This window comes from Zingiber officinale, chromosome 1B (assembly GCF_018446385.1).
Source record: "Zingiber officinale cultivar Zhangliang chromosome 1B, Zo_v1.1, whole genome shotgun sequence".
Classification (NCBI taxonomy): Eukaryota; Viridiplantae; Streptophyta; class Magnoliopsida; order Zingiberales; family Zingiberaceae; genus Zingiber; species Zingiber officinale.
In genome coordinates this window covers 165457231-165483668 of record NC_055986.1, presented here as the reverse complement: position 1 = coordinate 165483668, position 26438 = coordinate 165457231, and the positions used below count along the sequence as shown (strand labels likewise).

General features: G+C 39.4%; 2 protein-coding genes across 2 annotated transcripts; one reads left to right on the top strand and one right to left on the bottom strand.

The window, feature by feature from the left end:
• Nucleotides 1–5945: 5945 nt before the first annotated feature.
• Nucleotides 5946–8720, bottom strand: LOC121988903 (probable LRR receptor-like serine/threonine-protein kinase At2g16250). Its single transcript, XM_042542622.1, has 3 exons — nucleotides 6936–8720; nucleotides 6742–6870; nucleotides 5946–6660 (listed from the first exon to the last, which is right to left on the bottom strand). The coding sequence occupies exons 1-3, from the start codon at nucleotides 8636–8638 to the stop codon at nucleotides 6138–6140; spliced, it is 2355 nt and encodes a 784-aa protein (XP_042398556.1). The 5' UTR covers nucleotides 8639–8720; the 3' UTR covers nucleotides 5946–6137.
• A 1970-nt stretch (nucleotides 8721–10690) lies between these two features.
• On the top strand, nucleotides 10691–11479 carry LOC122044420. Its single transcript, XM_042604904.1, has 2 exons — nucleotides 10691–10799; nucleotides 10854–11479. The coding sequence occupies exons 1-2, from the start codon at nucleotides 10691–10693 to the stop codon at nucleotides 11477–11479; spliced, it is 735 nt and encodes a 244-aa protein (XP_042460838.1).
• The last annotated feature ends 14959 nt before the right edge of the window (nucleotides 11480–26438 follow it).

The window sequence follows — 26438 nt, the reverse complement described above, 5'->3', positions numbered from 1 at the left end:
CTTATCTTGGAGGTGAACAGAAAGACCCATCCAAATTTCTGGGTAATTGGTTCTATAGATTGGCAGTTGTGAGTGGTATAGTTTTTGCTGTGCCAGGTTACCATCTACCTATTGTTTGTTGATAGGGATAGCCGACAAACAGAATATATCATTTATTGATCCTTTTTATTTTTACTACTGTTATTTATATGTTCAAGGACTTGGGGAGAGTTATTTAACTCAGATATGGGATAAATCTCTATATCTCTCAATAAAGTTCAGATGCATTCTTCTAAGATCTTTCTTCTCATGCATTGCACAGACCAAAATATGTGTTATGTGCATGGTGGGATAATTTATTATAAGTAACACCTTGTGAGGAATAAGATGGGTAGATACATTCTCAAGGAGCAACTGCTCTGGAGTCTGAAACACCAACATTTGTTAGCAATAAATTTAAAAATTGTAAGCCTTGGAAATCAAACAAAATTAATTAGGAGGTACCTTTCCATAAGAAAGAGCATCTGGCTCTGCAAAAAAATTTGACATGAGTTCATCATGGTTACTCACTACTTCACCTGAAAAGTAGAAAAGTGAATACAATTTAGACAAAGCATATTAATGGAATCTACAAATGTGAACAAAAGATAACACATAGTTGAGATAGTTACTTTATATACCTTGCAGGTAAACAGGCTGCTGGCTTTTGATTGAAAATCACAGGGAATTACACGACCCTGGAATACATTAAAAACAACAAAAAATTGCAGCTTAAAAAAATTTGATCTCAAGTTCTCAGCTAATAATCTGTAACTGGTAACATAAAGCAGAATGTTGGAATTGCATAAAGTAGAAACCTTGAAGGTAGAATTACAAAAATAGGATAGCTATTGAAGGGTCCTAAATGTTGTGTGCTTATTGAATGAGTTTGATCAGAGCACATAGTTCACCATGACATAGATCAGTTTTGTTCTAAAAGAACATACCCGATGAATTAGCTGATAGAAACTGTGCTGACCATTTGTTCTAGGTTCTCCAAAATCTATTCTCCAGCCTCAAAGGGAAGAAGAATACCATCAATTGATACACCTTTTCCATTACTCTCCATGCTGACCTGTAGGATACCATAACTACAGAAATTAGCCCAAACCTCTAGGTGTTGGAATTTTTTGAAACTAAAAATTTCCTTTATTTTTGATGAATTTAAATTTAATTTGTTTTTTAAAAAGGCAGATTCATATATTTTTTTTAAAAAATATTTTATTAATTAAATTAGGAAGATACGAATTAGATCTTGTCCAAACAATGGATAAATGTTATCTAATTCTAGAATTGAATAACTTAGCTTTATTGTAGGTGAAGACCATCTATACAAAGGAGTATCTCACACATGGAGCATATAACATTTTCTATAGTTCTACTTGTATATGTACTCAGGATTCTTAGAAATTGTAACAGGGGCTCTCACTGTAGACTATGGTAGGGAGGTTATCACTGGATGTATCTTGAAGTATACTTTCAAATCAATGAGAGAAAAAGGTCAGAATCTTACCTTAGCACTGAAGTTTTTTCACCTTGGGGTTTTATCTTTATTTTAATTTGATGAATTTGTTGCCTAATGGTTTTCTATGGCTTTATAGAATTTGTTTTTAGCAATAAGTTGTTCTATTCAAAGTGAAAACACATCCAATACCTGTTGAATATGTGGACCAAACTTCTCGAGTGCCTGAGAATAAGGTAATATGGCCTGGATAGATTAATGAATGCTTTTGTTACTATCTGTACTATAATATATCACAAATAATATTGTTGGACAGATTGATCTGTGACAAAGCTAAGCATTCCTTACTCTCGTGGGATATCCAAGAAACGTAACATTCCATACACTCAACAAACCTAGAAGTACCTGGTTCAAGCAACAAAAGCATCTGGTTATGAGAATATCCTTTTGCATTGAGATGAAAACAAGATAATTGTCATAAATCTTACAGATAGGTTTTTCCCATAGGGAGTTGAGTAGCAATGTTCGTCAATGTTGGAAGTTCCATTCAAAAATCTTCAGCGGATAAAGAAAAATAGATAAAAAAAAAACTTACCAAGATTATCATAGGAAACAACACTAAATGTGTTACACACGAGTCGAAATGTTGACATAACAGTACTGGATAAGTAGAGCATATTTGTTTTAGCATTGAGACTGAAGAACGCAGAGTGTAAAATAGTGGAAGGATCATATCCTTATTTATGTTTTATGTTCAGTGAATAAAAATGCATTGGCATTTCACCAGACATCAAGATGGCCATGAGAAAACTACTAAATAAATAATAGAATAAGACAAAACTTCAACAATAACTAGCCATGAACCGTAGGTTACATTCAGGTTCTTAAATGGACTGAGTCCATCACATCAACCCTAACCTTATATCAGTAGGTCCTTTAGCAAAGTTATGATAACAAAAATGTGTTTGACAAGCTAGGAAATCAGTTGGATGTCCCATATATCCATCCTTTGGACAGTCACAGTTCCACCTCATTGATAATGCAGCCTTAGAAGACATGAAGAGCCTTTATCACATAGAAACTAATGGAAAATGCGAAAATGATTTTACCATAACTTGTTTGCCAAACTTGAGGTGAACTTTTTTCTCTCAATTCAATTATTTTAAAATTTTTCCTCCACTTTGCAAACTTGGATGTTTTGCAGATTTTCAAATTCAGGAGATAAGAAAGAAAATTACATTACTTTGAAGCATAGAGCAAGCCGACTTCAATATAGCACTACACAATCTTTCAACTGTTGAACTATCATCATTCTTCTACAAACTACTTATGGGACTAAGTTGGATTCTTTTTCTATACTGTAACAAGTTTACTTTAATCATTTCTTCACATGCACCCATATTATGTTCAAGCAATGCCCTTTGATTTCATTTGTTTCAGTTTGTGATTTACTTCATCACTTGATATTTGTGATAAATTCAGTTAGCCTTATTGGCTAACCCTGGTGATCGGTCCGGCCTCATAGAAATTTTTCACCAGCCACCAGGATAAATCGGGGACCGCGCGCGGCGGCTAGCTTAGAAACTCAACATCCTTTGGTTGCGTTCATCATTTGAAAGAAAAATTTCTATAAATACATCATATCTGAGGATCGAACTGTAGGTGCCTAGATGATAATCTGGATTTCCTACCGCGACACCATAACCCCCGGGACGTTTTAAAGATATTTATCTTACAACTTCAGAGGGTGCAAAGATATAATTTGTTTCCGAGTTACATTTCTAGAGAATTAACTTATTTTTTCTCTCTCAACTCATGTCATATAATAGGTGCATATGAAGAGCAGGAGCATCCATATTTCTTGACTTATGGATAAGAGCCATTGTGATCATTGTAATAGTTGTAAGCAGTACATACAAGAGTTCATGCTGTCAAAGACTCATGATACATGAGGTTCCATTGTTTGATATATATTCTATAACATTTTTCTCCAAAGGGAAGTAAGAGGAGCATTCTCAATTGTATAAGAAATAATTTTCTGCTTTCAAATCTCAGGTCTTCTATTAATGCTCTTGGTTCTTTCCAGGTATTAACTATAATCCATAACTCACATTTTTTTGATGGAACAATATGCACAGTAGTACACAAGCATGACGAAAGCAACAACATAAAAAAAAGCAAAGGCAAGCAAGAAAATTCTTGTAGAAGCCAATGTTAATTCTGGTGACAGGGCTGGTTCAATTTAACCAAATGTTCATTGTGCAAATATAAATTATGAGCATGAGTTATCATACTTTTCAACAATTTGAAAGCCATACTGGAGAGACAGTGGAAGCACACCAACAGCACTGCAAACTGAATTAAGATAATAATTATCAAATAATCTCCAAAGGATAGAAATTTCAAATTCATGAAGACATCAGGATAATTACCACTGTAGTGACCGCCAACCCAATCCCAAAATGCAAAAGCATTTGCAGGATCAATGCCAAACTTCTCCACAAGCTGTAATACTGACTAGATGAGGCTATGAGTTTGACAATAGTAGGAAGATGCTTCATGATTAGAAGCTTCTCTAGAATGAATAGAACATAATAAAAAACAGGACGATTACCATAAAATAGCATTGAAGCATATGGCAATTCCAGAAAGTATTATATCTAATGGTACTAATTCCCAGCCCAAGTCTTCTGCCTTGATATTTTGATTATGTATTATAATTACATATCAATTTTCCATTTACTGAAATACTAGATAAATACGTGCATAGAAGTTTCTAGAAGAATATTCTCTGACGCATAGTTATTATTCTAATAGGTTGTTAGGATTCTCTGATTATACTATCGGCTGAGTATGTTCAGGCCGGCCTTCTTTATGCATGTCCTCGTATTAAGATATCTTGTTATGTATTGAAGGCTATGTAGAAATCCATTTGAGAAATAATATGATGCTTTGGGCATACTGGAAATCCATCTAATAACCTGCGCATGTTATAGATCAATCCGGGCAGTAATATGAAGATAAGCGTCTTAGGCCCGGTCGACCCTTTGTCCAACCAATATATAATGACTTGTATGTTAAGTGCCCTTAGTATTCTGACCGAATTTATAAAGCTATCTTATACTTATGCATATAAGAGATGAGTATGGAGTTATATAAACTCGTCCAGTTCTATTATTGAACAAATACCCTTAGGGTTGACCGGTGATCAAGTTGACTGGATGTATGTAGAGAGGCTGATCCAAAGTAAGGAGTTTCACCCTCCCTTTGACCAAGTCTATGGCTGGTCAAATGTGAGGTGGGTTGATTATTCTGGTCGGCTTGTAAGGACTGCCATCCTTAAACTCGATCAACTATTGAGTGACCGGGCACACTGTCTCTTGAGTTCAAGGGTAAAGCACTGGATCCCTTACGTTCGACTGGCTTAAGGGTCGGTCGACTTTTTTTTCCATGTGACTTGGAATCCGACCAGGCTGATTTGGCAAGCCTTAGCGCTCGGCAGCCAATCAAAGTCAAATGGAGAGATGCCCTCCTCCTTTGACTTTGACCATCATGTTCCCTTGACTTTGACCGTCACATCATCTTCGAAGTCCACTTATTATAATCCGTATCAACGTTGAACATTAAAATGAAAGAATAATCATGTCGACTATGCTGTTTTTGATTATTACAATACTTCTTCCCACTGTTTCTTAGTACAACAAAAGAAAATCTGAGTCTCCTCGGATGGGTCTAGTGGCTAGCACATGAGGTGTTGCCATGAATGAGGTCTAGGGTTTGAATATCGACAAAGTCGAGGTAAATGCCTCCCTTATGTGCTAGTCACTATTCCAAAGGCTAGTAGCCGTCCAAGATTTATCTCCTCCGTGTTGATCCTGGACAGGTTGATGGTGACACTGAGGACGAACATATTCACCTTTTACCACCAACAAAAAAAAAAAAAAAAAAATCTGAGGAATCATCTCGGGAAGAGGAACAGCTGCAGTTTGGAATGAAAAAGAGAGAGAAAAAACGCCGAGTAGATGCCAACTTGTGAATAAGAAAGACAAATCGACGGGAAACGAACAATGGTAAACTTTTTCAGATCTGAATAATAGCATGCTTGAAATGGCGCTTTACCAACTGCAGATTGGGATGAAATACAAGGAGAAAAATGATTTACCAACGAGAGAAATCGGAGTCAGTCAATATAACGAGGAAGGCGAGGAGAGATCGGTGCTTCGGAGTTGTGGAAAAGAGAAGCAAGAGGATCGCTCCCTGATCGCCGTTTGAATTCGAGTATCTCTGATCTTCTCTTTCGAATTCACGGACAGTACAACCTTCGCCAGAACCGAGTCAGATGAGATGAATTAGAGTTTTTTAAAAAAAAAAATCAAAGCTTTAATTTGCGCCAGACGATCCCTTCTCGAAAATTTCAATAGGTCTCCATGAATTTTTTAAATTTCTGTTGAACAATCCAGTCGTATGGTTTATATAAATTCAAAATATACGTATACTTAATAACTATACGTACGCTCACTGCCATTGATCGTCATTGCCACTCAGCGGCCGGGAGTCAATCACCGGCGCCGGCGATCAGCGACTAACGAAGCTGACCTTGCCACTGTCACATGGAATTCATTCATATAAACCCCGTTTAAAGTAAAAAAATATCGCTTCACACTTTATCCGTGTCCACTTCGGCGCTCCCGCGGGACCTGGGATTCTGCACCGTGTCCTCCACCGGCCGGACGGATGCGGGGCAGGGGCTGGAGACGCTGTGCAGCCACCCGCCGATCAACACGCTCTGCCAGGAACTCCACGAAGAAGAAATGCTCGGCAGGTTCACTTCCCTGACGACCTTCAACGGGCTCTCCAACGCCTTCAGCACGTGCCTCGCTTGCGGGCGCTTGGCCGGCCGCGGGTCGAGGCACGCCTTGGCCACCACCGCCACCGCCCACACCTCCTCCATGTGGTCGTCGTCCACCACCAACAGCGGGTCCACGATCTTCTCCATCGCCTCCTTCTCCATGATGCTGATGCACGCTACCATCTCCTCCAGCCAACGGTTCGTGGCGGCGTTGTTGGAGCCGCTGATCCCCGGCCGCCCCGTGATGATCTCGAGGAGCACCTTCCCCATGCAGTATATGTCGTAGGCACACGTCGCCGTGGAAGAGCCCGATAAGCCTCGACTGGTACCCCTGCAGCAAACAAAAGTTTCAATTTTGATTTCGAGTTCAATTTACTCGTCGAGCTTTGGAATGGATTTGTTGGGGAATTACAGCGATGGTCTCAGGAATTTGGCCAAGGCGCTCTGATGGACGTCGAATTGCTGCGCGCACACTTCGCTGAGACTCCCCAATCGGACCTCGTATTTATCATCAAGCAGGATGCTGCTTGCTTCAAGATCTCTGAAAACAGAACATAATGAGTTGCAGGAATCATCGGATGAATGATCGATTGATGTAGCACTTACCGATGAACCATCGGAGGACTGCTTTCGTGATGAAGATAACAGAGAGCCTTTGCGACGCCGATCGCGATCTTTAACCTCGTTATCCAGTCTAGTGACTGCAAATAATCTCCCTCGATCACAACTTTCTTGTGCAGAGAAGTAGTGAGATCGCCGTTCTTCATGTATTTGTAGACCAGAAGCTTCTCATTTTCCTTCTCCGAGCAGCTCCCGAGGAAGGGCACCAATAGGGCGGCGCCGGAAACTGAGTTGAACAAGTTCAGTTCGGCCGAATACGATTCTCGTTGCGCGAATTGCAGGTCGAATCTCTTCACCACCACCTCTGTTCCGTCTTCCAGCACGCCGCGGTAGAGGTCACCGGCGTGGCCGTTCTTGATGAGATTTGCGGCGTCGAAATTTGACGTGGCTTTCAACAGCTGATCGTAGCTGAAACCGTGACTGGGAATTTCAAGGGAAGACTCCGGCGGTGCTGCTTCTATGGAAGGCGGAGGAAGGCTGCCGTTGCTGCCGGCGGCAGTCTTCGAAAGAGCTCTCCGTCTACTGATGCAGAGCAGAACAATACCAACGGTGACGGCCGAGCTACAAAATACGGCCACCAGCAAATGCCACAGACGCCAAGTCCTTTTGCTGTGAGATGCAATCGTTGAATAGACGGCGAGGCCCCTTTGAATGTAGAAGTCATCGCACTCAACCGACGGCCTCTGCTTCGCCGCACTACTAAAGCAATTCAACGAAGCATTGAAAAAGCTCATGGATTCGCTTCCGTCGAAGTAATTGCTCGAGAGATCCACCCTGCTGAATCTTTGAACAAGTACTCTTTGGAATTCCAAAGAGATCGATCCGTACAATAGATTATGAGACAGGTTAAAGACGCTTCCATGGACATTAATCGTCTCGCCGCCGACGACGACGGCGTGGTCAACTTTAAGCATGCCGGTGAGCTTATTGTTAGAGACGTCTAGGAGTGTCAACTTCGTCAGCTTCAAGATAGAATGAGGGAACCCAGAAGAGAAGTTGTTGTGGTCCAATTTGATGGAACTCAGAGATGAAAGCTCCGAGAAGAGATCCTCTGGCACCTCGCCGGAGAGCGAGTTGTAGCTGAGATCGAGGGAGACGAGGGAGGAGAGGTCGCCGAGCTCCGCTGGGACAGAACCGGAGAGACTGTTGTTGGACAATCTCAGAGTTTGGAGCTTCCCGAGCTGGTTGAGCCCAGCCGGGATCGTTCCGTTGATGGAGTTTCCGGAAAGGTCGAGGAAGGTGAGCAGGCTGAGACGGGACAAAGCCGCGGGAATGCCACCGGAGACGCCCGTCCGGGCGAGAGAGAGATTGGAGAGGGAAACTGCCTCGCCGAAGGCGGCGGGGATGGGAAGGGGGTACGGGAAGCCGGAGGCGTCGAAGGAGGAGAGGTTCCTTAGCCGGCGGAAGATGTCGGCGTCGAGTGCTCTGGGCTGCGGTGTCGGTCTCCGGCCGACGGCGGTGAGGTTGAGCGAGACGACAGTGTCGTTCTTCTCGCACTGGACGCCGGTCCAGTAGACGCAGGGGTTGCGCTTGGTGGGCCAGGAGGAGTTGCTGATGGAGAGCGAGGCGCGGAGGTGTCGGAGGGCGATGAGCTCGCGTTGGGGGAGAGCGGAGACGGCGAGGCAGCAGAAGGCAAGGTAGTAACAGAGGAAGGGGGAAGGAAAGAGGAGGCACGCCGGAGACTTCATGCAGGCGTCAAGTGCTGTAAGAATCGTGATGGGACGGAATGGAGAAGTGCGTCGATCGTCAGTTGAGTGGGTGCGTGTGGAAGGTTGGTTATAAGGAATGGCGCGTGGAAAGTGGAGGGCATTTTCGTATTATGACGTGAGCGGGACAGTTTCGATTGGCAGCGTAGACCAAGTCGCAGGAAGGAGGCGCCGATGACTCCTCCAAAAGTAAAACCTGTCATCCCGCAATGTATTTTCCTGATGGTCCTGTGATTAATACATAAAATATTATTATTATGTAATTTAAGATTCTAATTTTATTATAATCGAGATAAATATATATTTTTTTATATATTAATCATTATTCCTAAGATTAATAATCATCTGTAATTTATCTTTTCTATATTGACTTTGAGACGGATTAACGAAAACGTTAAGAGTATATAAATATATTCATCTTTTACCATCATGTCATCTAACAACATCGAATAAATTATGATTGTTACTTTAATAATATAAAAAAATATTATTGATATTAGTTAGTTTAATAATATAAAAAATATTTATTATTATTATTATTATTAAAATAATTCTCATATGTTTTATTTTGTTGTTGTTAATCCAATTACTTTCATTTTCTCCCTCCCTGTCGGACATAACTAGAGCTAAGTTGGCAAAATGAGACTTTCGTGGAGCTTTCGTAGCCGTGCCTAACGCGTAAAAAGGCCCCATCACCCATGCAAACTTCCAAGTGAGGATGAAGAAGAAGAGTGCGAGACCAAACTTGGTCAAGGCTCGATGGAGACGTAGAGGCCAGCTCGATCGGTGCTGTCTCCCGTCTCCGTGTTTGATTAAGTTTGGCTTCATTCTCGCACCAAATTGGACGTATGCAATTATTCGAGTCAAGTCTTTTTCAAAGTACGGAAGTTGCTTGTAGCTTACTTAGTTGTTACAACGGTTCATTAGTCCTCTGTGTTTTTTCTAGGGAAAAAAATTACTTATCTAGCTATGAGAAAGTGTTGTTGGAAAAATTTGAATGGAAATATGATGTGTGGGTTTCAGTCTCACAAAGAAAGTGAAGTCTTTCGGTTGATTCGGAACAAAGGGGGTGAGAATTCAGGACCCAGATGACATCAACCCGAGGGGTCTTTTTGTGAATCCATTGCTTGTAAAATCAGTCAGGACATGATATGTCTGCGTAAGACAACTTGTTGGCCAGCATATAAGACAAGGAAGATCACCAACTTACCTGCACGCCACGTGGCAAACTTGCTTGCTTGCCACGTGGCAAGCTTGCTTGCTTGCCACGTGGCAAGCTTGCAAGCAAGCCACAACACGTGGCAAGCTTGCATGCAAGCCACGTTGTGGCTTGCTTGTTGGCAAGCATGCAAGACACAACGTGGCTTGCTTTGCTCATTGTGCTTGAAAGCAGAACAAAGGCCGAGGTCTATATAAGACCAGTGAGAGGATTGAAGCAGATTAAGAGAACAACTCAAGTGATCTTTGAGTGAGAAAACTTAAGTGAGCTTTGTGTGAGCAGAGCACAAGTGAGCACGTGCTTCTCTTCCTCCTTGACTCCCCATGTTTCCTTCCCTTCTGTTGTGCACTTCTTTTGCTCAACAGAAATAGTGATAGTTTTCGGATCTAGTTCAAATCGTCACGACAACCAGTGCTCGGTTGTGCTCGTGATCTTGCCGTTTTATCCTGGGAAACAGACGTCCACCTAATCCTCTAAGCACCGCGAAGGGGCCGAATATGTTTTAAGGAGACAGCGCTCTGTTGGACTCGGCATCCACACTGAGTTCATGTTGCAACTCTCGACATCCTGTCAGCAACTCTGAGCAGTAACGTGGCGCCGCTCAACAATTCACGGTGTTCGCAACTCATCTACTCGGCGCGTGGCTCGGCTCGCTAGAGTCGACAGTTTGATATTATCTGCTCAAATCTACTTGATTGTAAGTTCTTGTGACTCTGGTACACACTCAGAAGCGTGGAAAAGAGCGTCTGAGACGATCACACAGATTATAACGGGTTTACTCCCAACAAAACTTAAAACAGATTCGATCTGTTACCATGGCGGCAGAAAATGTTGAGATGCAACAGGCTCAACATGTGCCGGCCTCCTCCGCCCCGATTGAGAATGTGCCAATCAATCATGGGGAAAAGCAAAAAAAATTCACAGGCATGAATTTCAAGCGGTGGCATTAGAAGATATTCTTCTACTTAACCACGCTAGGTCTGACACGTATCTTGACCGAGGAAACTCCCAAGGTTGTTAAGGGTGTAGATGAGGTGAACACTCTCCTTCTGATCGACAAATGGAACGATTCTGAGTTCCTCTGTCGAAACTACATCCTTAACAATCTTGCCGACTCACTCTATCTTGTGTATTGTGAGATGAAAATGGCAAAGGAACTGTGGGAATCTCTGGACAAGAAATATAAATCCGAGGATGCTGGGGCCAAAAAGTTTATTGTTGGTCGTTTCCTGGACTATAAGATGAGTGACTCGAAGTCTGTAATCAGTCAAGTCCAGGAGCTTCAAGAACTCTTACAAGAAATTCACTCAGAATGTATGACTCTGAGCGAAACCTTCCAAGTGGCAGCTATCATCGAAAAGCTACCAACTGGCTGGAAGGACTTTAAGAATTATCTGAAGTACAAGCGGAAGGAAATGAACCTGGAGGAACTTGTTGTTCGCCTTCGTATAGAAGAAGACAATAAGAATTCGGAGAGAAAACTGTTCTCTCAGGCTACTGTAAAAGCTAATGTTGTTGAGCATAGACAAAGCTCAAAACGGAAGCATCCAAAATCTTCCACGACGCAACCCAAAGGACAAAACATGAAAAAAAAAAGTTCTTAGGGAAATGCTACAATTGTGATCGTATGGGTCATAAGGCTTCAGACTGTAAAAGGCCAAAGAAGAAAAAGCCTGAGACCAACCTGGCAGGAGAACAGGATATGGATCTCTGCACCGTGATCTCTGAGGTGTACCTAATAGGTTCCAATCCTCGGCAATGGTGGATCGATACTGGAGCCACCAGACATGTGTGCTGCAGCAAGGAGCTACTCCACAACTTCAAAGAAGTCATTGGAGACAAACTGTTCATGGGGAACTCAGCAACCTCGGACATAATGGGTCAAGGAAAGGTGGTGCTGAAGATATGTTGGGTTTTTCGGGCCGCGAAAACCGCTTTTCGCGTCGCGGAAACCCCGAATCACCCAAAGCCGTAGATCCGTGCAAGGAAAAATCGAATGAAATACAAGTACGAGTTTCAAAACTTTAGATCTACTCCTAGATCTACATGTTAAGAATTTTACCCTTGAAGTGTGCCCTCGCAAATCCCGCTCGTCCAATGGTACGCCGGATCTCGAGAGTGTCAACGTAGACACTCCTCTAATGATATCCACACTCAAAGGATGGAGAAGAGAGCCCCAAGTGTGCTAGCACTTTCTAGGGCTCTCTGGTAGGATTTGGGAAAAGAAAAGATAGATAAGAGAATTCTACGTGACAATCACTCTACCTTTTCATCATGAAACTCAAACACATTCTCCTTCTTTCTTGCTTGAAAACTCTCGGTCAAGAGAAGAGGAGAGGGAGAGCTTGAGGAAGAGAGCTTGGAGAAGATGGAATAAATTCTCACCTTGAATGAAAATCAATTTCATTTCCTCCCTTAGTGGCCGGCCACACCAAATGTAACCCCCTTCATTAATGTGGCCGGCCACATTAAAGCAAAGGAGAGAATGTAACTTCCATTAGGTGGCATTCTCTTGATGATGTGGCACTTTATGATTGGTCCACATCTTACCAATTCACTAATGATGTGGCAAAAGGGTCAAGTCAAACTTGACTCTTACTCTTCCTCTCAAGTCAAGTCAAACTTGACTTAATCTCTCTAAAGGTTGGTCTAATCCAACCATTTGATTCAAACCAATTTAATATAATGAATCTAATACATTTAATTAAATTGATTCAATGAGTCATAATCTAAATTAGACTCATTGAACACATGAATCAAATTGAGTCCAACTCAATTAGCCCAATTAGGATTACTCTTAATCCAATTTGATTCATCAAATGAATCTAATCCTTTTTGGTTCATCATATGAACCTAATCTCCATCCACTTGTTCTTTGTGTGTGACCCAATAGGTTCTTGTAACGTTGGCAATGCCCCTAAACTCATTTAGAAGCATAAGTAATGAGCGGTATCTAGCAATACATCATTACTACCCAAGTTACAAGAATGTCGAGATCCGACATCACCTTGTGACTACTAATTATGACTCCTCACAATATATGACATTGTCCTTCTATCCTAGACATCTAGATTGATCAATCTGAGGCATAGACCGTGTCATCCTCTGATCAATCTAAATCCTGAACTCCAAGTAGACTCACTAAATCAAATGAGCTCAATATCTCATATTAACTCATTTGGGCATGGTCATGCACTTCGTGATCTCACTCTATCAGGAATACTGATGTCTCTCCCATCATATAGGAGGGATAGATCCCATCTACATCACTCACATCCCTCTGCATAATTCGTTACATACCCAGTAATCGCCTTTATAGTCCACCCATTTACGGGTGACGTTTGACGAAACTAAAGTACATAACTCCTTATGTAGGGATCTATGGTGACTTCAGGTCTAAGGACTAGTAGTCATACTAATAGCCACATGAGAAAGTATATGACACTCATATAACGATCCATGATACTTTCTCATGGCGGGTCATTCAGTATACATTCTCTAATGCATACCCATGTGTCAACTTGATATTTCTATATCCATGACTTGTGAGATCAAGTCATTGAGTTGACCTACATGCTAGTCTTATTGCATTAACATTATCCCTGAATGCTAATACTCGACTAGGAATGATTAAGAGTAGTGTTCCCTATATCATCTCACTATCGATTCAACTAATCGATTGATATAGGTATGAACCTTCTACTCAAGGACGCTATTATACTTAGTTTATTTGGCACTAATACAAATAAGTATAATAACCAAACAAATGCCTTTATTAATATACAAGAATATGATACAATGAGTCCATACAATCATCAAATGATTGGCTCTAGGGCTCTAACTAACAAGATAACCTCTGGCAAGGATCTCACTCTGAACAATGTGCTGTATGTTCCGGAGATTCGAAAGAATCTAGTATCCGGATCACTGTTAAGCAAGCATGGATTTCGCATTATCTTTGAGTCAGACAGAGTTGTACTATCCAAGAACGGAGTGTTTATAGGAAGGGGCTATGTATCTGATGGGCTGTTTAAGCTCAATGTAATGGCCATTAGGCCTAAGATAAATAAAAATGAAAGCTCTTCCACTTATATGCTTGAGTCTTCGTGTTTGTGGCATGGTAGACTAGGACATGTTAACTACGATGTATTGCGTAGATTAATAAACATGCATAGCATACCTACATTCCACCTTGACCCAAAACACAAGTGCGAGATTTGTGTTGAAGCAAAAATGACAAGGTCATCCTTTCAACATATTGAAAGAAGTAATGAATCACTTGACCTAATCCACACTGATGTGTGCGACCTAAAAGGTACGCCAACACGTGGTGGTAATAAATATTTCATCACTTTTATAGATGATAACACAAAATACTGTTATGTGTATCTTCTTAAAAGTAAGGTTGAAGCTATAGAGAAATTTGCTCTCTATAAAAATGAGGTTGAAAACCAGCGTAATAGAAAGATTAAGGTGGTTCGAAGTGACTGAGACGGTGAATATGTATCACCATTCGCTGAGTTGTGTGTTGAACATGGGATCAGACACGAAACAACAGCTCCTTATACTCCTCAGCAAAATGGAGTTGTTGAGCAAAAGAATCGAACTCTAAAGGAGATGATGAATGTTCTTCTATTAAGCTTTGGACTGCCAGAGTTCATGTGGGGGGAAGCTGTGTTAACAGTAAATTACCTTTTAAATAAGGTGCCCCGGAAGAAAATAGATAAGAGTCCTTATGAGTTGTGGAATGGAAGACAATCGTCATATAAATATTTACGAATGTGGGGGTGTCTTGCCAAAGTGTTGGTGCCTGATCCGAAAAGGATTAAGATAGGACCAAAGACTGTTGATTGCATCTTCATTGGCTATGCACAAAACAACACTGCGTATAGATTTTGTGTGTATGAGTCACACATACCTGAGATACACAAGAATTTGATAATCGAATCGAGAAATGCCTCGTTCTTCGAGCATGTGTTTTCATATAAGACCTGGGAGGATGCTAGCTCCTCAAAACGGGCAACCGAAACACCAGGCGAAGAAGAAGATGATGATGACGAGGAAACCGTGGAGGTTGAGCCTAGACGGAGTAAAAGAGTTCGGGTAGAAAAATCCTATGGATCGTATTTTATCACATTTATGTTGGAAAGTGAGCTCCGAAGTTACTCAGAAGCTGTAGGCTCTTTTGATGGACCTCACTGGAAAGAGGCAATTGCATCTGAGATAGAATCTATCTTGCAAAATCACACTTGGGAACTTGTGGATCTTCCTCCGGGAAGTAAACCACTAGGGTGTAAGTGGATCTTCAAGAAGAAAATGAAAGCAGATGGCACAATCGATAAATACAAGGCCAGATTGGTAATCAAAGGATACCGACAACGAGAAGACCTTGATTACTTCGATACATACTCTCCGGTATCTAGAATAACTTCCATTAGAGTATTGTTGGCTATCGCTGCTCTATGAAATCTCGAAATATATCAAATGGATGTAAAGACAGCCTTTCTAAACGGGGATTTAGAAGAGGAAATCTATATGGACCAACCTGAGGGGTTTTCTATGTCAGGATAGAAAAACAAGGTCTGTAGATGGGTAAAGTCATTATATGATTTGAAACAAGCACCAAAGCAGTGGCATAAGACATTTGATAATGCCATGAAGGAATGTGGTTTCAAGATGAATGAATGTGAAAGTGACTATGTCATCTTGTGCCTCTATGTAGATGGCATATTTATCATTGGGAGTAATGATAAGATAATCGAATCCACTAAAGATATGTTGAACTCAAGATTTGACATGAAAGACATGGGCCTAGCTGATGTGATTCTAGGAATCAAGATTCTTAGAACGACAGAAGGACTTGTTCTTAGTCAGTCTCATTACGTGGACAAGATTCTTGAGAAATTCACCAAGGGTAATACTGCGTTGGCATGAACGCCGATAGATACGAGTCAACATCTATCGAAAAATCGAGGTGAAAGTATCTCGCAGATAGAATACTCTTGAGTGATTGGAAGTATGATGTACTTGATGAGTTGTACCCGACCAGACTTAGCCTACGCAGTAAGCAGTCTGAGCAGATACACGAGTAATCCCGGTATTGAGCACTGGAAAAGGATAACAAGAGTACTGAGGTACTTAAGGTACACTCGTGAATATGGACTGCACTATACAAGATATCCTGCTGTGATCGAAGGATACAGCGATGCAAGTTGGATATCTTATATACAAGACTCTAAGTCTACGAGTGGATATGTCTTCACTTTATCTAGTGCAGTCATTTCCTGGAAATCTTCTAAGCAAACCGTAATAACCAGATCCACGATGGAATCTGAGTTTGTAGCTCTTGACAAATGTGGTGAAAAGGTTGAATGGCTACGACAATTCTTAGAAGATATTCCACGTTGGCTAAAACTGTGCCGGCGATTTGCATACATTGCGATAGTCAATCAGCAATCGGTCAGGCACAGAGCCATCTGTATAATGGTAAGTCTAGACATATACGTCGTAGACATAATATCATTAGATAGCTACTCTCAACAGGTGTTATCATGGTTGACTATGTGAAGTCAAAGGATAACTTAGCGGATCCGCTAAACAAGGGGTTAAATCAAGAGTTAGTTGCAAGCTCATCACAGGAAATGGGTTTGATGCCGTTGTCAGCGATCAGTGCAGAGGACACCCAACCTATGCTGACTGGAGATCCCAAGAACTAGGTTCAAAGGGGCAATTTATCTGCACTGACTAGACACATTGTGGGGAATAGCCCAATGAAACAGTGACCAGACCAGGATAAGCCGATAGACTTTTAATGATCAAGAAGAGTAAAGTATAACTCTTGAGGGATCACCTATGTGCGAAAGAAGTGAGGCCGCTTCGAAAAGAATTAAAGACACAATTCTTAGAACTTCTCACAGAATCATGCGTGTTCATGGCCAAGAACGAACACACTCATAAGACCTGAGCTATATCAGGGAGAGTCATGGGTACACCTCTGTCCATGCTCACACCAACGGCCGAACAGTTCAAAGACCTCACGTCTACTAATCAGCCAGTGAGCAAACAGAGTTTACAAGGGAAGGTTCAAAGGGTAACACATACCTATCCTATACTCGACTCAACTGTTGAAGATTATCACACATCCTTATTTCCATTCATGTGGGGGATTGTTGGAAAAACTTGAATGGAAATACGACGTGTGGATTTCAGTCCCACAAAGAAAGTGAAGCCTTCTGGCTGATTCAGAACAAAGGGGGTGAGAATCCAGGGCCCGGATGACATCAACCCGAGAGGTTTTTTTTGTGAACTCATTGCTTGTAAAATCAATCAGGACATGATATGTCTGCGTAAGATAACTTGTTGGTCAGCATACAAGACAAGGAAGGTCGCCAGCTTACCTACACGCCACGTGGCAAGCTTGCCTGCTCGCGACATGACAAGCTTGCAAGCAAGCCACAACACGTGGCAAGCTTGCAAGCAAGCCACAGCTTGCATGCAAGCCACGTTGTGCCTTGCTTGTTGGCAAGCATGCAAGCCACAACGTGGCTTGCTTTGCTCATTGTGCTTGAAAGCAGAACAAAGGCTGAGGTCTATATATGACCAGTGAGAGGATTGAAGTAGATTAAGAGAACAACTCAAGTGATCTTTGAGTGAGAAAACTTAAGTGAGCTTTGTGTGAGAAGAGCACAAGTGAGCACGTGCTTCTCTTCCTCCTTGACTCCCCATGTTTCCTTCCCTTCTGTTGTGCACTTCTTTTGCTTAACAGAAATAGTGATAGTTTTTGGATCTAGTTCAGATCGTCATGACAACCAGTGCTCGGTTGTGCTCGTGATCTTGCCGTTTTATCCTGGGAAACAGACGTCCACCTAATCCTCTGAGCACCGCGGAGGGGCCGAATATGTTTTAAGGAGACAGTGCTCTGCTGGACTCAGCATCCACTCTGAGTTCGTGTTGCAGCTCTCGACATCCTATCAGCAACTCTTAGCAGCGACGTGGCGCCGCTCAACAATTCACGGTGTCCGCAACTCATCTACTCGGCGCGTGGCTCGGCTCGCTAGAGTCGACAGTTTGAGATTATCTGCTCAAACCTACTTGATTGTAAGTTCTTGTGACTCTGGTACACACTCAGAAGCGTGGAAAAGGGCGTTTGAGACGATCACACAGATTGTAACGGGTTTACTCCCAACAAGTGTCACAAATACTCGATGATGTGGCGGAGACGGCATGGACCACGTGACAAGTTTAGGACTCAATCAAAGTGAAACCAGGTCAGCCCGATTCAAGATTGAGCTTGGATCAAGTCAGATGGACCTAAGACCGAGTTCGGATCAAATCGACCTAAAAGCACAGCCACGCAACTACTGTCTGACCTAAACCGAGCTCAACAAGAGACTTAGGTAGGCGAGTAAGAGACGTGGCGCAGACACATTCTAAAGATGTGGAAAGATGCGAAAGACGCGATGTGGACATGTTCTGAGGACTTGGGTTGACGCATGAGAAATACGTGGAGTGACTGATAAAGGCTATCCACCATACTCTCCCAAGTGATCAAAAGTGATTCACTCAACCAGCACTCCTATTAACTAAGGATGGAGCCACCCTTGGGCTAGGTTGGGCGCTATCCCCACCAAACTTTTGATTTTACAAAGAGTTAAGGAGAGGGGAGGCTGAGAAGAAGGGATTGTATCTTTGTTGGTGGTGAAAAACAGAGAAGGGGAAAAGATAAAAATGAAAAAAAAAATGCATGTCCTATTGAATTGCTGGCATGTGAAAAAGGGTTAACATAAGATAGTGGGATGTTGCACGTACGTGAAAGAGATGAAGAGAAAGAGAATATATATATATATTTTAAAAATATTCTAATTTATTTTAAATGGATCAATCTATTATTAACTATAATTTAGTCAAATTAAATATAAATTAATTTCGATTTGAACCCATATAATTTTAATCTCCACGTCTATCGATTAAATTTAGTTTAAATATAATCTAGTTTTAATTTAACACCATCATTTCATATTAATGAGTTAGTTTATTTGGTTTCCATTATTTTAACAAGTACTTAACAACTATTGTAATACTTAAACTATTGTAATACTTAAAAAAAATACCTAATGTTCTTGGTCGTTATGACTTGCATATCCATAATATACAAGTATAAAAATATGACAGTGCTAGAAATATACGTGATGATCTTGTAATGAATTATAAACTCTTTTTTTAAAAAGATTATTCATATGTATATTATGTATATTCTTTTGTTCCTCACCTTCAATTAGGATTAACTAAAGCTATTGAAAAAAGTATTCATTTGATTATTCTTTTTAAAATTGAATTTCATTTGTAACCTCATTAATACATTTCCTAAATGGCATATTGAGTTACATTGTTTAAAGAATTGAAGTTGTTCATATGATAAACTATTGGTGAACGTGATACTGGTAGAAAAGATAATCAAATCAGAAATTTACTACGGTTTAGAAAGACTAGTTAGAGTTCTAATTTTGACTTAATTTATTGCATGATTGATATGTAGCTTTGTGATTATCGTGTTAGAAAACATAGTGGATGAAGAGTCTTATAACTCAATACGTGGTGAAGTTAGTGGTTTTTTTACTGCAATAAAGTCTTTTAATTTTATATTCATATTACATTTGATGCAAAAGATAATGAGGATAATAAATCTACTTTATCGAGTCTTGCAAGAGAAATCTCTAGATATTTTAATTGTTTCCGTTTCTATAACAACAATTGAACAATTAGTATTTCTAACTATGAAATTTGTTATAAGAATTCTTGATCGAAGAAGAGCTTTTAGTATATTATATAGTTATCTATATCGAATGGGAGTTCGTTGAAAAAAATATTAATAATATAATAATTAATGAGTTTGATTTTAAGAAGAATAAAAAAATATAATTTTAATAATATTTTTACTCATGTTGTTGTTGAATAGAATGTATTGAATATTAAATAATTTTATTTTATATTTTTAATATCATATACTTATTTATTTTAATTTAATTTTTCAATTAATTAATTATTGTATTAATTATGGTCAGCTAGTACCCCAAATAACTTTTAATACTAGCTACGCCCCTGCTGTTAACCCTTTCCAAAATTAGCACGAAGGAGATAAATCACGACCCCTACTCTTCCAAGCTGATATAAAGAAATATAGTCCTCTCGGGGCGGTGCGATGGTTAAAACATGGGGTGTTATCACATGAGGTCTTGGGGTCGAAACTCGGCGTGACCGAGCATAACCTCCCCCATGTCTTGGCCATTTGCACTAATGGCTAGTAGCCACCCGTGATTTACCTCCTCCGTGTTGGCCTAGGGACGGATTGGCGGGGGCGCTGGGGACAAGCGAATCACCTTTTGTCACATGATATAAAGAGATATACATAGACACACATGTAGACGCATAGAGGAGATTTCTAACTAATATACTTCTCTTTTGTTTTTATTTTGGTCTGAGCATCAGAGAGGATTCGTCAAGGTCCATCTTATAACCTTTTTTTCCCAATGTTCTCAATTTTCATTACGTATTCATCATCACCTGAGACTTTTGCCTACATCGAGCATATTCTCGCCGAGTGTCCCGAAGCCCTTTTAGTTGCTCAATTCTACGATTGGCGCGATCATCGTTCTCCGGCATACTCTCCTCATCCAACGATTGACGATCTCCTCTCCGACGTTCAAGTATTTCCCTCTCCCTCTCCCTCTCCCCTTTTCTCATTTCTCCATGGCTGCTGGTGCTAAGCACCATTGCACTCGGCAATGCTCTACCAGCACCGAACACCACCGTGCTTGTTAGTGCCCTATTGGTGCTGAGCATCACCACGCTCGACAGTGCTTTGCCGACCCTGAGCACAACCATGCTCAGTAGTGCTCTACCGGCGTCGATAATGTTATAAGTACATTCTGTCGGTACCGAATATACATGTCATGCCCTGGACGTATATATGTTCGATAGAATGGACGGTACCACCTAGTGACAATGTATGGTATAACATGATATGAGTCCACAACATAAATAAAAATACACAGCGGAAGACATAAAACATAGAAACAACACAATAGATGGATTTACACAATCCACTCTTAACATAAAAAACTAAAATAACTGACTACATGCTGGCATGACTTAACATAACAATAACACATAACTGAATAAAAGTAGCTGCTGAAGGCGCTAGAATTCCGTTCTGTTTAAATTTCCCGGTACAAAAAAAAAAATTGTACAAGAACAGAACTTTTCCTAGCAACCCGCATTTTCGATCAAACATGTGTTTGGTCAATCAAGCAAGTTCTTGAATGATCAAAGCACACCTTGATCGAAGTACAAGATCGTTGGCCTCTTGTGTTGGTATTTCAAAAATGATACAAAGAAAACTAACTAATTACGCAGTGAAATTAAAGAACTAGTTGTACCTTTTCTTTGTACCTAAAGACCTCTTGATCTTCTGCCATATTCCTCTCATCTTCTTGAACGTTGTGTGGACGACGATATACCAAGATAACACCACCCTCCTTCTCTTCTCGGTTTCCAAACTGCCGACTATAAAAGGAGGCTCTAGGATGGGGCACCTTCTAATCTTTTTCCTCTTCTTCCTCTTCTTCAAGTCGCCGATCACCAATGGATTGTTAGGAAGGAGCGCCGACCCTAGCTAGGAGAGAAAAGGGGGTGCTAACCCTAAGCAAGGAGAGGAGGGGGGCGACCCTTGCAAGGTGAGGAAGGGGCGCCCCTAGCAAGGTGAGGAGGGGCGCCCCTAGCAAGGTGAGGAGGGGCGCCGACCACAAGGAGAGAAGATGATTGTGGAGAATTAGAAAAATTAGGTTTTATGGACCACCACCTACTCCTTTTTATAGGCTTGCAGTCGGTTACAAGAAAAGAAAAAATAATAGAATTTTGTTTAGAAAAAAATCTAAACCAAAATCAAGTTAAATCAAATCAAGTTAAGTTAAACCAAACCAAGTTGTGGATGGGTGGATGCGAGGCTTTATATAGAGGCTACAACAGGGACCTAGAGGAGGAATTGATTTAGGCCTCCTGATGGGCTTGGGCTTCTTGTGTTCGGCTCGAACACCCAACACAAATCCATCAATAATAACCCTTTAGTGGTATGAATTATTATTGAACTACCGCACCAATCCCATATTACAATATGTGCTCCTTCTTATCATGAGTGTGTTAATCTCCCCATGTTTAAGATATCGTATGTTCGTTAATTAATCGAGTTACTGACAACCCAATTAATTAACATCTGATTCCAAGAGTAGTACCACTCAACTTTATTATCATGCCGGACTAAGTCCACCTGCAGGGTTTACATGATAATCCTTATGAGCTCCTCAAGGGGACATCATCAACCTAAATAATTATGACACAGATTCCTTCTATAATTAATAACACACCATATAAATAATACTATCTCCCAACTCATCGAGCCTATTGATTTAACGAATAAATTTCACTCATTGATAAGTTAAATAAATAAATACCGAGTATACGTGCTTGTTATTATATAGGGATTAAGAGGACGCACATCCATAATAACAGAGGTTCTGTTATTTTATGTAGTCAGTATAAATCGAACAACCTCAAATGATCCTGCTCAATACACACATAATGTACTAGTGTAATTTTATAGTCAGGACAGACTAATGCCAAATTATACTACAACCATTCCAATGATTTGTCCCAATCCATCTTGGTTGTAAGCTACTATTTATAATTTATAAGGAACCGATAGCATGATCTTCTATGTGACACCACACACCATGTTATCTATAATATAAATTAAATGGACAATTGCATTGACATATATATAAATATAAAATGCAAACATTTTACCAAAATGATTCTCATTTTAAAATATTTCAAAATAGATGTTCATACAAAAGCTAGGCTTATAGTATACATCCCAATAGCTGCAAGGGAAAATCCATGATCAAGTCAAATTATTACATAACCAAGTCTGAAAACAAAGTGTAAATATAAAAGTAAGAAATACATAGGAAAATACAGCAATCTCAATGTGACATGGAACTAACAACTAGGATCCTCCAAGCGACTCCACAATCATCTATCTGCTATATGAAGATAATAAAGTACAATAGGGTAGTGAGTCTAAATAACTCAGTGAGTAATAGATAGTGATAGTGCATAGACAAAATAAGGATATCGAAATCAAAGTATATAGTCTCACAGATAGAGGATATGTACGTAACTATAAATGACATAATGAATGTACATATCAGAACTAGTCTAACACATAAGGTATAATGATAAGTAATTACTAAGAATTTGCCATAGGTCTGCTCATTCCACATGAGTAACATATGATAGTATATACATATGTGATAAATGAACATGTATGGATAATGTTAAGCATATGCAACAACCATAGCTCAAACAAATGCAATATATCACAGGTGTATGCAATAAGTATCTATATGCAATACACATCATGTGCATATATATGTATATGCCACTCCTATACATCACTCCAGCTACCACGACATCTGTGTGCCCGAGTGGGCAGAACTATGATAACTGCTCACGACTCCAGCTACCACTACATATGAGTGATCGATCGGGTAGGATGTAGAGTGGCTATCTAGCTACATAATAAGGAGATCACTGTCTGCATGCAACTCTGCTACCACTACCCCGAGTGGTCGAGTGGGCACTACAAGACTAACTACACCCAACTTTAGCTACTACTACCTTTGAGTGAACTAGTGGGTAGCGAATATGACTGACAACTCTCTCCACCATAGAAGGAGACTTGATTGTCAACATGTATACATTGCGATGATGTGCATAATGTAGATAAGCATGATACAGATATAGTCATCATCAATGCAATCGTATTATAAATATAAGTACATCCAGAAGTATAATCTATCAATTACATATATCTATATGTATGAAAAGATCCATCAAATGTCTATTAAACAACATGTATAGTAAATAATAACACATATATTTCACACCACACACATATGTACACCATAGAATATAGGTAGTCAATAAGGATAACTCCTATAGTATACAGTATACACTTGTGTATATTACAGAGTTTTAATATTTAGCATGATAACTTTTATAATGCACACCATATACATATACACACTACATGCATATTAATTAATATGGCATTCCTATAGTACACACCATACATGTGTGTACACTATAGAGTATGAATATCCAAAGATTCATCAACTAGTTCCATGCACTAAGGTCAAAGAAGAAATATCCACCTTAAATGTAGTTTGTACTTAACTAATACCATATCGAGACACTCATCTCAAATCAAAGTCCTACAATTACATAATGTACAGACTAACTAATTACATATGCAACATCTAACTAAACTAAATCCCAAATTAATTAGGGAAAATCTGAATTGAAACTATTAATCTCAATTCATCAAATCCATGAATTAAATTAGGTTTAACCCAACAATATCAACTCCTTAATTGATCAATGTAACAATCTATTTACTAATAAGTTAACTCATCATGAATCAAACATACCTAATTCATCTGATAATTCAATTAAATCACCCCTATCAATAATCATATTCGGATTAATATCATCACAATACTACCACTCTTATGCATGGGTTTAATAAGCTATTTGAAGCTAATCTGATTTAATCCACCAAATACAATTTCATTCACTAATTAGCCCAACATGCAGATTAACATCATGATCGATTGCTAACCAACCAAATCTGATAAGTAATTCATTTACCGATCAATTAAATTCTTAAACTATGAAATATACCCTTAATCAAACTCTTGGCATTGCCGGAACAATGGCGACCACTCCTTGGTGCTCGGTTGGTGTTTGGCTTCTCATTGGATGAGAAAGAGAGATCCGACACTAGATCTTGTGGCCAAAGCAATGAGAACACGTGTTAATTGATGTCAGAGTTACACTCCACTGATAACTGCATGACTGATAGTTTCTACAAAAAATGATTAGAGATTTGAGTTGGCTAGTAGAGAAGATTTATTGTTGTATCAATAACTGCATGCTCTTTTGAAATGAAGATAGTGAACAGATGGAATACAGAATGTGCAATCGCCCTCATTATAAGCAGAGTAATCACATGCTTAGGAAGAAGAAGAAAAATATTTCCTTGAAAATCATGTATTCTTCTCATTAACTATTAGGTTCCAACACTTGTATGCATATACCATAACAGCAAGTCACATGAGGTGGCATCAAAACCATGTACACAAAGGAAATATAATGTGTCATCCTTGTGACTCCCCTGCATGAAAAATATCTTGATACAGCATTTTACTCCTTTGTAATGGAACCATGTAATATGAGACTTGGACTTTCCGCAGATGAATTTCAGCCATTTGGAAGTTATAGACAACAATATTCATTTTGACCAATTATATTAACATCATATAACGTATTTCATGTACATGAATGACGAATTCATGTTTTTTACTATATTTATTTTAGGTCCTTAAAATCTAAAAGGACAAATAATTTTTTTTTACAACCTTTAATTGTAAAGTTAAACCATTAATGGAATGTAGGGTCAGAGACTTATGATAATAATTGCAAGTAAATTAAATTTTACAATGATGCTACTTTTTATGGATGATTAGTGATTTCCCACCATACTCAATATTGTCAAGATGGAACACAGCTGACAAGTTAGCATATTAACATTGCATGAGGGAGTCTGATGTATTTTTATTGTCTTGTAGTGGAAAGATATCATGGTTTGATAATCATCAAAAATTTTTACTAGTTGATCACCCATTCAGACGAAATAAGAAAATTTTCAAAAGAAATAAAATCATCAATAAACTTTTCCCAGTATGGAAGTCAGGTGAAGAAGTTTTTGATGAAATTAACAATTATGGATTTTTACCAATATATCAAGATGGTTCTGATGACATAAATAAGTATATTATTAAAGTGAAAAAATGTGGTTGGAGGAAAAAAAATATTTTGGGAGTTGTTATATTAGAAGTATTTACTCATTTGACATAATTTAGATGTGATACATGTTGAGAAAAAAATTCTTCGATAACATCTTCAATATTATGATGAATGTTCATGGGAAAACTAAAGATACAGTAAAATCACATGAGGAATTAAAAAAATAGTAAACAGACCTAAGTTGCATTAGAATGAAACAACTGGTAAATATCAAAAGCCTTGTTATACATTGAACAAAAATGTAAGCAAACATTATATACAATTAGTTGAAAACAATCAAATTTCCTAATGGATATGCCTTGAATATGTCTCACTATGTAGATACTAATATATTAAAAATGTTTAGAATGAAGAGTCACGATTGTCACGTGTTCATGCAAAGACTAATTTTAATAGCTTTTCATGACCTACTTCTTACCAATGTTTGGCAAACACTAACAGAATTGAGTCTCTTTTTTAGAGATTTGACTTCAAAGGTTATTATGACATCCGATATGCTTTGGCTTTAGACAAAAATTTCAATAATACTCTATAAGCTTGAGTGAATATTATCATCTAGTTTTTTTTTAAAAAAATTAA